Source organism: Mugil cephalus, chromosome 20, assembly GCF_022458985.1.
Source record: "Mugil cephalus isolate CIBA_MC_2020 chromosome 20, CIBA_Mcephalus_1.1, whole genome shotgun sequence".
Taxonomy (NCBI): Eukaryota; Metazoa; Chordata; class Actinopteri; order Mugiliformes; family Mugilidae; genus Mugil; species Mugil cephalus.
This window is the reverse complement of record NC_061789.1, coordinates 11,802,519-11,817,517: the sequence shown is the minus strand read 5'-3', so window position 1 is coordinate 11,817,517 and position 14,999 is coordinate 11,802,519. Positions and strand designations below refer to the sequence as shown.

The following is a 14,999-nucleotide window of genomic DNA, read 5'->3' as shown; positions in this document are numbered from 1 at the left end:
CTTTAAAAGGACTGAATGACTGATGAACAATCAAAGCCGCTGCGGAATAATGTTCTTTCTATAGACTTTTTTTTTTTTCATTCTGAACCAGTGTCAACATGCCCAGCGTGATAATCAGTTGGCATTAACTCTGACTGGTCTGATGTTGTATCCGGGACATCTCCGCCTCAGTCTGCGGATCTATGCGGACCTACCTCGGCTGCAGTCTGACATTTGGAGTGACTGATGTTATTTTCTGAAAGCCAAAATGGCGTGGCTCACTGCAAGGGCGCGAGCGTGCACGGACCGCGCGGGCGGAAAATCCCCGTGCGCCTCTACTCTGGACTCGCCGGTAGGATCTGAGGAGGCTGAACACGCGCGGAGCACCGCGGTGGAGAGAGCGACACTAACCGGAGGAGCTTCATCGAGCACCGGCCGGAGCAGCGCGGCGACCTGCGGCCAATTTTCAGCCAGATTTTCCGTCGGGGATTCAGGGCAGGGGGGTGGGTTGGGGTGCGGGCACAGAAGAATGAGAAAGCCCTCTTACCAGAGGGGGCGAAAACATGAACGGGGCCGTGTACATTTCGTTTTTCCAGGGCCAGCTGGAGTCCGTGCTGGAGCAAGTCGTTCAGCTCGCCGTCCAGGAAATAAGCAAGACGGTGGGCTGCAGCCTGAACGCCCTGCTGCTGGAGACAGCCGTGAAGGAACAAGAAAACCACCGGCTCAGGCTCCAGCTGCAGTCCAGGGAGACCCGGGGCAGGGCCAACGCAGACGGCGGAGACACCCCGGCGGCTGGTAAGAACAAGGCGGCGGGCGACGAGAGGACAAAGCCCGAGACGCAGCAGCAGCAGCAGCAGCAGCTACAGCTACACGCCCCCGGAGGGCAGGGCACCGAGCGCGGCGTACCCATCGACACACGTCGCCTGGAGCAGAGAGGACGAGTCGTGGGTAAGGGCCCGTTATACAACACACACGCTGACACGCAAACAAACAGGCGGCGGACACTCCTCCGTACGCCCGCCTCAACAACACGGCAACGCGGCATTGCGTAACCTGCAGGCCGACGAAGGCTCTGTGCGTGCGCGGAGCGGCGCGGAGGTCTGCAGGTGACCGACCCGGGGTCATCAGGCTGAGACCTCTTCACCGCAGGTGAAGGTATTTATTAGGGGGGAGGGATCAGGACTGCGGGGCCGTTCTTTCCCATAAATGCCATATCAGCCATATTTACTCTAAGACTTTGACAGAACAGGTTCACGAGAGACAGCAGCAGGTCGAGCAGCTCACACACAAAGAGCAGCTCAATCAGAAATTAAACCTGAGGCCTCGGATCTCATGAAACGAGACAGGGGCGGTGACGGCGTCTCTGTGGTTTTGGGGAGGGAAGAAGGGCCTCACGGCTGAGGTTCATTCCGCGTTTCACGGCGGAGAGGAACAGAGGGGCAGAGCTGGCACCTGAGCGTGTTCGGCGGCGGAGCACCTGGGACGTCTCCAGGTGTGTGTGTGTGCGCGCAGGCTGGAAGGCCCCGGGTGAAGCCTCTGGAACCGGGTTCAGAGGAGGCGATGGAGACCGGAGATCTGAAGCGGGACAGTTCAGAGGACGAGAAGCTCCGGCGACGGTAGAGGAACACAAACGAGAACACATCTTTATTAAAGTGCAGACTTAAAGCAGCCATTTTAAGGCTTCCCTCCAAAACAAGTAGGAACACGAACGAGTGTTTCTGCAGCTTCCACGTGAAACTAAATGTTTTGACCCCGTTGGCAAAGTTTCAACACTACTTATCGAGTTCCTCCGTGCCGTTTTATCGCAGTTATGCTCAACAAAAAAAGCCTTTCACAAATGCTAACAGAAGTAGCCGAGCAACAGCTCGACAAAATCCGATGATCAAAACACATTTGGGCGCCAAGCGCCAACACGTCGCATTGTTCACCTCCAGTTTTGGCGGCTCAGTCGCCAGAAGCGATTTCTGGAAATGGAGGCAGCCGAGCATCTCATCGGACGTGACGGCGGTTGTCGGCCCTTGAACCTTTGCCAGCGAGTGTTGTGTTTCAGACGAGAAGTCAACAAAGACTCTGTGGAGCAGATGGTAATGCTAGCACGGAGCGGCGCTCTCCCCGCGCATTTACAAGGCGTTTTTTTTTTTTTCCTTCGCACGCACAGGGCTTCAAAACGAGACTGCGTAGATTTCCATTAACGTCGCGCTTTAAGTGGGCAGAAGGAACCGCTTCGCAGATTAATAACACGGCTGCGGTTCACGCAAGGCCTCGCTGTGGCACACATCGTCGCTGCTAATTACACCGATTACGTCTGAACTTCTTTTGTGTGATCAGGTGAAAGATAAAGTCTGGATCTTCAGGGGCAGATTTCACGTTCGAGTTGAACTCGAATAAATCAGGAAGCGACGACACACAGCTCTCGGGTGACGTCAGACGCTTGTTTGTTTGTTTGCTTGTTTGTGTGTTTGTGTGTTTGTTTGTTTGGGTGTCTTCCAGAGGCACGGCTGGAGCGAAACGCTCGTCCTCATGCAGGGACACGTGAGAGCGAAGAAAGAAAGACGCTCTCGCATGCATGCACACATCTGCTCACTCGAACGCGAACACACAGCTGACACGCAAAGCCTCCTCGCTCGTTCGACCCTCCCCTCCTCGCCCACCCCCCCCTCCTCGCCCGCCCCCTCCCCCCACCCCCGAAAAACCAGGCCACCGCCATGGCGCGCCACAGACGTGACCCGGGGGCTCTCCGGTGCGGCCCCGTGATGTCAGCGGCGGCGGGCGTCCAATCGGGTCCGTCGGCGTCCGATCGGACGGACAAATGGAGGCGAAGCGTGCGTCACGATGTACACACATGGTAGAATATAACGCACACACCCACACTCTGAGGTCAGGGGGCACGAGGCTTCATGCGAGGGAAAGTAGGCTACGCTTTCTGGCTGACGCCTGAGACAAAGGATGGAGGGGGGAGGATGAGGAGGTGTGTTTGTGTAAATTATTAAACGAAGCCGCGCGGGCGGGAGGAGCGCTCGTCTCAAACCAGAGGACGCTTCACTTCACGCCGATTTTGTCTGAGCCCACGATGTGTGTGGAGCTCCTCCATCAGAACAGGAAGTCGGCCGGCAGAAATGCTGACGACCGTTCAGTCAGGCTTATGAAACAGTCTGGAGGACATCCCTGTCTTATATATGAGGGCGGAGCGCAGAGATTGAAAATATGCGTCCTTTGACTCGAAAACCTCCAAAGACGTTTGCGGTTCCCCAACGCGGAGATAATTCCTTTCCGCTAACTGAGCCGAGCAGCTCCGTGTTTTCTTCCTGTCCAAACAGGACGTCTGATTCGGTTGTTTTTCAGAATAAGAGAAGCGCAGCTTGGATGCCTGGATCTGTCCAGATGGCAGCAGCTGAAGCCGCCTGCTCCAGCTGCTGCCGCTCTGATTAAAATGGACGCAGATTTATTGAGCAGCATCAAAACGTGGCCGAGTTTATGATCCAGGATTTTTTTTTTTTTTTTTTTCACTTTACTTTTTGTGGAGGTGAAACCGCTGACGGACACACAAAGACTTATTGTATTTCAAAGAGTCTCTGTCCGGGCCTCACAGCCGTGCAGCTGTTAAGACTGAATCTGCAGCTTTTACAGGCGGAAATTCCCAGAACGTAGCCCGGGGCTCAAAGGGTTAACGCTGCTCTGAAGAACGCCTCTTTTTTTTTTTTAAGAAAAAAAAAACATCTTTATTTGTGAACTTTTAATGAGAACCAGATCGGCCCCGGGTCTCCGCAGGTCGGAGGTGTCGCTCCTGATTCGTGTCAGCTGACCGCTGCTGGACTGAGCGAAAGGCTGGAGACGTGAGCGAGAGTGAGTCCGCTGCGGCGGACGCAGGTCGATCGCAGGATCAATCGGCTCTTTGCATTCAGTCACTGATCCAGATTCTCCAACGTGAAGGTCTTTTCCAAATCGAAGCTTCGCAAATACGATGATCGACAGAAAAAAAGTCTGAAGTTTTAATCATCATGATCGTAATTTCCTCCAAAGAATCAAAGAAATAACCTGCAGATTAAATAATAATTAATCCATAAATGTAAGAGTTGAATGATGGACATGATGACAGGAGATATTTAACAACAGTAAATTGACTTTTTAGACTTAACAACCAGTGGAAGATCATTAATGTGTCATCAATTATCTGATCCAACTCCCAGTGATTTACTGACTCGCTGACGAGTCGATCGGCTTCGTTTGTTGGTAACAGCTCTGTGGCCGCTTTTCTTCATTTAAACAAGTGTGAATGCTGTTGTTAATATTTTCTGACTTTCTTAATGTTTTCAAATTGGTTTGATCCTGAACATAATCGTGTCGTACCGTTTTTAAGACGACTCAACAGACACGGAAAAGTTTTCGCTTAAACTACGAATGAGTTTGTACAAACCGAGAGAACATCATCGTGTTCAACCTGAACGTGGTGCGAAGGAACTCAGAGGGGACGCGTTCCCGTCTTCAGTTTGAGGAGTTTCCTCTGCAGCGTTTGCTGCTGCTGTTGGGAGGATGACCGTGGCTCTGAATGAAAGCTCTGCTTGTCTCTTTGTTTCTGGGCCAGTGACGTGTCGCTGATAATTAAAGGCCGACGCTCACGCTGCCAAGTTTTCTGTGGTCTGACTGATGGTGGGGGTGTTTGTCGCAGCCTTGAGTGATGGTTCAAACGCACGTCTGTGATCCATCTGTTCATTCAGTGACGTCTTTTTTTTTTAATCAAATCCAACACTAGCTGCGTTTTCATTATTGTTTTTCGCAAAATAAAAGCAAAAATTTGTGAAATTTCGTTAAAGTGCATGTTTCCGTTGATGCGTCTGAAAAACCACCTCATGAGAGCTTAAAATATTTTAGCGATATTTGAGAGGTTTTTCGGAATGTAGGCGTTTCCATTACCATTTTTTTTATTGCAATGTATAGGTACAATTGCGCTTGCGTGTTTCGCGGATGAGCTTTAAGTCTCGTAAAGTCTCGTCTCGCGATATCCCATGATACTGGTCACATGACCCCCGGCGTCATCTCTGGTGACATCGGTGAAGGGGAAAAGTGGAAAAAAAAGTGTTTGATATTTGGGAGGTTTTTCGTAATGTAGGTGTTTCCATTACCAGTTTTTTATTGCGATATTTAGGTACATTTGCGCTTTGTACGTGTTTCCGTTGAAAGGTGTTTTGTGAAAGAGCTGAGACTCTTGTAAAGTTTCGTCTCGCGAAACTTTCGTCACATGACCTCCTGCGTCATCTCTGGTGACGCCAGTGATTGTCAATTGCGAAAAACTGTTTCCATTGCACTTTTGTGGTGAACTTGCATCTGAAAAACCACCTTAAATACAAATGTTTTAGTGATATTGAAGAGGTTTTTTGAAATGTAGCCGTTTCCGTTACCAGTTCTTTATTGCGATATTTAGGTTTGTGCATTTCTGGGGGTAATGGAAACACACCCCAAAATAGCTTCAAATCAATTCAACTGAAAAGTGTTCAATTCTGATCAACAAATTGCTTTATAATTGATCCACAAATATTAATAAATAATCTTAGAAATGTGATTTGATTTTCCATTGCGTTTCCATTACCCCTAGAAATGCGAAAAACCCAAATATCGCAATGAAAACTAATAATGGAAACATTCCGAAAAACCTCTCAAATTTCGCTTAAACACTTATTTGAGGTGTTTTTTCAGACGTATTGATATAGAAGTTTATCGACAAGTGTAATGGAAACACTTTTTTTGCATTTTCCCGTCACCGGAGATGATACATGGGGGTCATGTGACCAGTTCATTTGAAGTCGTTCTTCCTCTCTCGTCCCATATGACGAGAATCTAAAAGAATTATGGGATATCACGAGACTTTACGAGAGTTTCAGCTCATTTGCCAAATACCTTTCAATGAAAACATGTACAAAGCGCAATTGTACTTTATCGAAATTTCTGAAATATCACTTTTAATTTGCTGAAAACACGACTAACACTCATACTATTTTCAGCTGCAGTCTGAGGGAAAAATGTCAGAAAAAGACGAAAATTCAGAAACCAACAATGAGTCGCTTCTTAAACAGCTGTGTAGACAATCAATAAATCCAAATACAGCGAGACTCGGCTTTATTCACCTTATAATGAGTCTGCCGCCTCATCTGTCCCTGATTCATCTGTGATTCATCAAACACTGAGGGGAGTCTGTTCTCACTGCAGCCGGACAATAAACAATAGTCATAACGGCTCTGATCAGAGATTCCAGCTTAACCGTCTACATGAGGATAAATGAAACATCCCGATAACATGTGTGTGTTTACATGCCCCAAGACGTCAGTGACTGTATTATTATACTATTAGAATTCTGACTTCTGTGTTGCATAAAATCTGCTGGAAATATAACAGAAGAAAAATCTTACTGACAATAATTCACTCAGTAGAAGGAGGCGACTACGATGGAGCCACGTTGTCATGGTTGCTGCCCATATGGATTCCAGCTTCGTTCATATGTTGAAACCACAGACTATAAATATAAAACATAAAGATGGCTGTCAAAACAGCTCCTCAAAAGGGAAGCCAAAGCAAGTAGAGCTCCCCCTGGTGACTGACTGCAGTATAGGTCAAAAGCTCCACCCCCTCAATACTAATGAGTTAAAACACAAAAAAAAAACAGGTCAAATAAAACATTTAAAGGGTGGTTCCTGTCATTTTGGGTAGTAGCACTGATGCATACTCAAAGGTTCATTTTTTTTTTAAATGTTGTTAGGAACAGGATGTGACATCATGATGGCCACAAGAATTTTCCATGCTCCATCAAGAACCAACCAGAGAGAAGACTGTACATTGCTCTTACGTGAAATGGAAAATTTCCTTTGACTCAGGCAATAGAGGAGGTCATTTTGCATTATTCAAATAATGCACAGGTTCAACTATTATTAGTATTGTCTTAATTTCAAAGGTGTCCAACAGTAGGGTGGTGACCGAAAGTTTGATCAAAGTCCTTCTGATAAGACGACTGTGCCTTGGTTGTGGTGTTTACATGAGACATTTCCATTCTGATTATCGGTAGAAAGCCTGTTTTTATATCACTGCTTGTCCTTTAGGTCCGTTTGACTTTTTCAGTGTTTCCAGTTGTTCTTTCAGCGGTGATCATACCAGGGTCGGCTTTAATCGATTCATTCAATCAATTCTTCTCAGTCACATGACTCAGAGGCCAATTGGTTTCCATTGTGCGGATCTTAACGGGGAGATGTTGCTGTGTTTTAAAGTTTAAGGCAAATCGTTCACGCAGCGTGTTGCGTTCGCTGTCCGTCAGACGTTCAACAGTAACCTCCCCTCTCCCGTCCCGTCCCTCCAGACCAGCTGAAGTCCGTCATGAAGCAAGTGCTGGAGTTCGCGGTGCACGAGCTGACGAAGATTGTGGAGGCTTCGTTCGACGACCTGCTGCTGGAGATCACCAAGATGGAGCGGGAGCAGCTGGTCCTGGAGGAGAGGCTGGGCAAAGGCTCCGACCGAGGGGGAGGAGAGAAGGGGAGAGGAGGAGGCGGGGGGAGGAGGAGAGGGTCGGAGAATGACTCGGTGTCACCCAGCGGCTCAGAGGATGCCCGGGAGGAGCTGGCTGAAGTCACCGTGTCCAAAGATAAGGCGGTGACGAGCAGTGAGTGATCAGATGATCAAAAGTTATTAGAGGCTGCTTCAAAGGATTTAAATGTAAACATGTCCAGCTAACCTCCTCCTCCTCCTCTCCTTTCTTTTTCCTCATGTCTTTCTCTACGTCTGTTCCTCCTCTATCGATCCTCTCCCTCCCTCAGACTCGGAGCGTCCCCCGGTCCTTTCTGTCGCTCAGGACTGGGTTCCCATTCTGGACAAGGTCTTCGGTCAGAAGTGGTGCAGTGACGTCTGGCAAATCAAAGGCGGAGGGGGAGGGGGAGAAATCGGGGGGCGAGGCCCGGGACAGGTGCACCCTGTCAACCCTCTGCCGGCCCCCTCCGTGACCCTGGAGCCCTCCCCCTCCTCCCCTCAGCAGGACCCCCGCTGGACGCCCCTGGAGGACATGGAGGTGTTCTCTCCCGACGCCGAAGACGCCACAGGAAGTAGGAGAAGTGACGCATCCAACATCACGGCCGCACCTCCACTCGGACCTCCCCTCAGCCCCACAGGTGAGAGCAGAGCTTCAATTAAAGATTGATTTGCAAGTGATGACAAAACATTAGGTACAGCGGTGATTTGTTCAGTTTATGTTGGAACAGCGTCAGAAAGGTGGTGATTCTACTCTAAGATCATTTTACAGGAGGGAGTTTGTGGATCTGTTAAACTCTAATGAATTAAATACGAAAGTGTTTCTGTTATTTAGCGCAGAACTCTGACCATAATGGGATAATACAAGCATGTGTCAGTACAACACAATCCAGTTCAATGGTACCACGTTATCAGAGCCTCCAAAAGGAAAACACAGATGAATCGATAACTCTCTCTGTTATTTTAAACAAATGCTGAATACTGTAACTTTCCTGAAGCTAAGACTTGGGGAAATATAGGGGAACTGTTCAAATATTTAAAACAAAATCACCAAGTATAAAGGCAGCTGAAATTAAATGTAATAATAATAATGATACATTAAACATTAAGCAAAACTGTAACAAAATATATTTTTTCTATATATACACACACAGTGTATATAGATACTTAAAAAGTACACATAATAGAAAATACAGATTTAATATAGTTAATATATGTGTAGTATATATGTCATTTGTTGCAGATAATGGTAAAATCAGGAAAATAATACAGATTTATTTCTTTGTAATTAACACAATCTTAACAACTTAATGCAAATAATTAAAATATATATGTGTGTGATGTAAAAATCACAAATAAAATCTTATATAAAATCTTAAGATTAAAATATAATATAAAACAGAGTAAATACAATCCTCTGTTCTTTACACTGTGGTGTATTTCAGTCTAGTTGTCGCCCCCTGGTGGAGTTTTTAAATATTGTCATCATTGATAAATCTCCCAGTGCTTCCAGATTGAAAACAAGCTTTGATTCTGAGCCAATTCACAATAAATACAGTCTGATCAGGTGCCATTGATGAACTCCGACTGGAATAACAAGCAAAATCTTTTTATTTTTGATAAAAGTGATTCATGTGATCCGCTTCAGTTATTGATATGCCGAGTCTTGAGGAGAGGCTGATGGTTTAGTCACCCTGCAGGTCGTTGCTCCTCAGCCTCCATGCTCCATCGCCTCCTGACTTTACCGTCTCAGCTTTTGGAGGACGACAACGAGGACGCCAAGGAAACGCTGCTGGCTCTGGCGACTGACGCCGCCAGCGACCGCCAAGACGGCGTCCAACAGCCCGACCAGACAACCAGGGAGGAGGAGGAGGAGGAAGAGGAAGAAGAAGAGGACGACGAGGGCAAAGGGAGGAAGGTGAGGATGGTTCGGGTATTTCTGGTGATCAACAATAATAGCTCCGTGTTTCCTGGTTACCACGGCTACAGCTGATTACTGTCACGCTGACCTCGGGCCTTGTAGCTGCTGCTACTCATTTCAGTGATGCTTCATCCTCAGACTCCTCTCTCTCCTGTTTCTTTTGTTTGACAGAAGAAGCGACGCAGGGTTTGGTCGGAGTGCGAGGAGTGCGGGCGGAGGTTCAGCCGAATGTCCCTCCTGAAGGCCCACCGGCAGACGCACGCGGCCGGGAATGCCGCCGCCGACACGTCGTCCCCGTCGTCTCCGTCGTCTCCGCCAGCCTTGCCCCTGCGCTGCTCCGAGTGCGGGAAGAGGTTCTCCTCGTCCACCCGCCTGCACAGCCACATCAAGACGCAGCACCCCGGCAGCCGGTCCTGAGCCGGGGCCCCGGACCATCTGAAGGCTGGACGCTGATAGAGCCGGAGGTCTGAGTCAGCTTCTTCTTAAACAAAAACTTCTGCCAAAGTTTGTTTGTTTGTTTTACAGAACTGAAGATTTTTCATCAGTTTGAATATTTAACGTTACAGAAAAAAAAAAGACACGTTTGAGCTTCATGCTCGGAAGATTCGAAAAGGGAAGAAGAAGAAATCAACTCAATGCTAAAACCAGATCTGAAGAGCTGCAGCGATTAATAGAATTGTTGCCTCAAATAGTCAATTAATAGAACAGATTCAGTGAAATCAGACAAAGATAAATGAACTCTCTGGAAACACGTTTTCCAGTGTGACTCAATTGATTATGAATTGAGCCGCCTGACTCTGACATGTCTGATGCGATCGGGAACAAACTGAAACCGGAGGCTTCCGATGAGGAGGCCTCGGGTCGGAGGAGATGAAGGGAAAAACGCACACGTCAGTCACCCCTCTTCTTCTTCTACTCTTGTAAAGTAACCCTAAAGATGGACAGGAAGCGCGCTCCAACCACTGCAGGTGAGTTTCAAGCCCCACAGGTGAATCGTTTTTTTTTTCTTCCCGCAATAAGCTGGACACCGAAGCAGTCGGACTCTCGGAGCAGCGCTTCCTGCCTCTGCTGGTTTCTCGTGTTACGTCTGTACAGCGTGGACACCGGAAGACGTTCTTGAAGTGCCCTTTATTGTTTCAGCAGACACTTTTCTTTCCTTCTCTGTGACTGTTCGGATTATCGTCGAGTGCATTTCTGTGGTTCTATCTGACTTTTCTGGACGTCACTACAGGAAAAAAACAGACGAATTACGAACTTCTCGTGCATCAGTGGCATCTTTAGTTTGAATGTGAATCTCAGCGGTTTGTAGAGTTTTTATGTTTGTTGTACAGTTTTTAAGTTTTAGAAGCAAAACAAGAGAAAAGAGTGCAACGAGAGAGAAGAGACGGTTTTAGTCCTCAGCTTGCTTCCTCATTTCCTTCCTTCCTTCATTTTGTTCCCGCTCAGTTCAGTTCAGAAACCTCACGTCAACACACAGATACCTCCTGACAAACACAAACATGTATGTTCAGTTACTCTCTATGGAAGCCAGAAAGACAAATGTTACAAAGGATCAGATCTAAAACAGAGGTTCAGTGGGCTCAGAAACATTCTTGGTTCTGGGGGGATGTGGGGTTGAAAGTTTCATTTTATTTCACATTTTCATATTCATAAAATAAAGCCAGCAGAACATACTACGCACAAAAAAATGGAGATTATTGGAATAAAAAACTTCGGCACATAAATCAAAATTTATGTTGATTAATTATATTAAGTTACGTGATGAGGAAAGGTCGTTACATGTGAACACAGCCCACGTCATATATTAGTATTTTAACGTAACATCAACTTGCATTGTGGGTAAACCATGAATACAGGTTCATTTCTTTAGTGAAACGCTAGTTTTGTCTCGCTAATGACGACATCCACAAAACAAACACAAAAAACAAACAAAGGTCGATGGTTGGAGGTACCATCCGCACAAACATGTCCGCTGGTTGATTAGCCATCAGCTTCCGTCACACACCAACCACATGAACATGTTTATTTATTTATTTATTTTTATATGAACTCAGCTCAGAAACTGAACCTGGGCAAAACTGGGCTCTCGTATGCTACAGCTATAAATAAGAGGCCATTGAGCGTAATAATTTCAGATACCTTTAGTTCCCGGGTGGCAAATCTCTTCAGATCAGAAACCGATGACGTCACTGCTGTGACGTGTTGCGTGTATGTGAGCCCACATTGCCAGAAATAGATTAATTAATTTAATGATTCAGTCAAGACGTGACTCTTTAAAAACTACAATATTATATCAGTTACTGAACACTTTTCACTCAAGTTTTTATTTCATGTTGTTTTTTTCCCTTTAGACTCATGCTGGGGGTTTATAGTTTATATTTTAATCATTCCAACCTCTTCATCTGTCCATGTTTTTGTACAGCAGGGGGAGAGGGATGCAGAAGAGAATGAAAGGATCCAATTGCAGAAGACGTGTCTGTGATTTATTTTCAGAATTCTTAGTGTATCTGTGAAGTTTCTCCTCCTCCAAGCTCCAGCACAAAGATAATTTTTAAGCTTTGTAAATGTGCGAACCTTTTCCTAGCCAGACGACGATTCTGTTTTTACTCGTTTGAACAAAAAAATGTCTCTTAAAGCAATATGAAGACCAAACTCTGCAGAGCAAGTTTGATTTGTTTACGTAGAAGATGAGAAGGAGTTAAAAGTTGGTGAAATAAGCAAAAATAAAAACGTACAAACCACCACTGAAACAAATACGGAGTTAAAGATTTGAGGCTGGTTTAATGTTCGCAGATTGTGAACCCGGGTCTTTTGATGAGCTATTTAATTTCCTGTCTTATGTCCCTGCTTAAAGCATGTCTGCATTGCTAACATCTGAATTACCAACCGCTTTTCCGCAAACGGCGATCACCTTCAGTTTGTTCGATTCGTCGCACTTTCAGCCTCCATACGTGATCACATACCTCAATATTATTTTATTTTTTGTTTCCTGTTTTTCGCTGACCTCATTACCTCAGCAGGACGTACAGCGCTGATATTTAACTACATTAATGTATGTTATTTTAGTTTATCTGTTTCATTTTGGCATTTTTAAAACAAAAGCCTGAAGCTGTCGGGTAAAAACCACAAAACTTTTTCTTCAATTTGAAGAGAGAGATACGTTTTTTTTGGAAAATTGAACAAGAAAACAATTTGTCGACTAACTTAGGCTGCTCTGTACTTGCATATGACATTATTTTATTTGAACCAAAAATATTAGTTCTGATACAGTAATACTGATACATGGATCCTATTTATTCCACTGTTAAAATTGCTAAAGAAATATTAGGGCTAATAAAAATACTCACAAAAAGAGGTCAAATAATAACTGCTAAATTGGATCTAAAATTATTTGTAAGTTGAGATTAGTTGGTTAAATTTAGTTATGTGGTTTTTACAGGACAGCGGCTGCTTCAATGCACTGTGTAGATGAGGGAAAAATTCAAATCGCTGCCGTCGGAGGAAAAACTCTCCATCTCTGCACATTAATTTCTACTGTGGGTTGAGTTTAATGCTGCAAGGAAGAGTCGGACCGGCAGTCGTCTGCAGCACCAAACAGAAAGCTGAATGTTCGAGGTTTTCTTCTGATGGCAGCGGCATCATGTGACCTGTTAACCAATCACTGTCCTTGTTTACAAAGCCAGGAGAGAAAAATGCATCTGGTTGACAATAAAACAATAAGAGAAAAATCTTAACTTAGGATCACCAGAGTAGAAATGATTTCAGTTTAAACCAATAAACTCTCAAAAATGCTGACTTGCTAGCAAACTAACCAATGCTAATGATTATAATTGTTACTCCTTTCCATGAGAAAGGTTGGAGACAGTGTAGTTCTTTGTGATGTTGATCTTGAGATGATTTATTTTAATTAAATCATAGTATTATCTTACTTCAGGACCTCATCATGAGATGAACATTTTTGTCATTTCTTATTTATGTGATACATAAATTATGTCATTGTGAGAAAATTATTTCAACCAGATGCATTTCTCCTCCAATATTTTTTATTTTTTTTTATAAAGGAGGCTCATTCATTCTATCATTTTTAGCACTGAGACGCATTCAGACGCCATTTGTACGCACATATCATGGAGCACGTCTTTATTCCTGTGATTTTTTTTATTTTTTTATTATTTTATTTGGTGCGGTTTTCTCAAAAGTGGTTGTGTGGTTCCCATTTGGAGACGATGTTATTTACCTGCCGGCTGCGAACAAGTGCAAAGACTGAAAGAAGGGAATCAGCTCTGCAGTAAAGGACAAAGAATTTAGTACTGGGAGCCCAGATCTTTAAAAAAAATAAAAAAATAGTCATACTGGTTCCTTATAGAGACCCTGTGTGATCAGTTTGTAGATGTACAGCCGGAGTTCCTCAGGGAACGAGTAGAGGTCCTTTTATTGTGTGATGCGAATGAGGGGATGAAAGGGATGTTTTAGTATTTTGTTAAGTTTTAATTTCAATTTAATAGTTTAAAATAGACTGTATGTTTGTTATGACACATGGAAATGTGACTAATGTTAAAATCTTGGAGGCTTTTTGTTCATTTATTTTTATTTTTTTGTTGTTTTACAAATATCAATTTCTACTTCCTGTATAATCCTGATGAACTGACTTGCTTTGTTTGTCAAAGAGAGTTCATCTCAATGTTTGGATTTAATGCAATACTTTTGATAACATGTGCCCTTTTTTGTAATTCAGTACTCTAAAACCAAAACTAAAAGTTTCCTATTTAATAATACAATTGGAAAAAGTGCTGGATTTTAGTGATGAAGAGTCAGACGGTTCAACCGTCAGTCAGAAGATGGAAGAAAAATTTCCATCATCAGCCAATGTGAAAATTAACTCAGAATTGATGTGACCTTTGCCCTATTGTGACCAATGTCAGTTTTGAGTGGATTATTGCCAACTTTCAATGTTAAACCAGTGAAATGGTGGATATTCACAGATCTGTTTGACCTTGTGCCCCGTGTTGATCACAGCTGCACCGTTTGAATGTCATTTACGCCAAGTTACAACTGTTTGCCATAATGATATGATGATGAAGGCTACGGTGATGGTGTTTTTTTTTTTTTTTTTGTTTGTTTTTTTATTACCTGTTAAGTCTATGAGACTGGGTACTTTTTAGTGTTAAATTTCAAGCAAAACCAATAAATGTTCACAACTACCAAGATGGGCCTGACGAATTTTTATAGATTAACTGTTGTAAGTCCTCTTGTTGGTTCATGTTTAGTTGTGATTTCAACATAGAAAATGATTTTCTTGTTATAAATACTTGTAATCATTAACATATCCACATAAGAATCAGGTTTTAAAAATCACGTGATACAAAACCAAGAGTTGTATAATAGAAACATAAAAGGTTTGGGAATAATAAGCTAAAATCTTACTTATCAGACTTAAACCCTTAAATGTTTATTATTTCCCCAAGAGGCAACTGCTCTGTTAGCAAAAAAAAAAAAAATCTTACTGTAGAAGCCCTTTTATGGCCTACATCAGGATGGTTAGCTGGAGGCAAAACAACCGAGAACTGGAGGCAGCAACCAATTGACACAGAGCAGAATA

General features: G+C 44.3%; 1 protein-coding gene across 3 annotated transcripts; it reads left to right on the top strand.

Moving 5' to 3' along the window:
* The first annotated feature begins 218 nt into the window (after nt 1–218).
* si:dkeyp-113d7.10 lies at nt 219–14,605 on the top strand. 3 transcript variants are annotated; one of them, XM_047571538.1, is made up of 5 exons: nt 219–927; nt 7,319–7,618; nt 7,773–8,120; nt 9,180–9,397; nt 9,575–14,605. In XM_047571538.1, the coding sequence occupies exons 1-5, from the start codon at nt 543–545 to the stop codon at nt 9,815–9,817; spliced, it is 1,494 nt and encodes a 497-aa protein (XP_047427494.1). In that variant the 5' UTR covers nt 219–542; the 3' UTR covers nt 9,818–14,605. The 3 variants fall into 3 exon arrangements, with proteins under 3 accessions (XP_047427494.1, XP_047427495.1, XP_047427493.1); XM_047571539.1 differs by having other exon boundaries at nt 220–927; nt 9,195–9,397; nt 9,572–14,605; XM_047571537.1 differs by having other exon boundaries at nt 222–927; nt 9,572–14,605.
* The last annotated feature ends 394 nt before the right edge of the window (nt 14,606–14,999 follow it).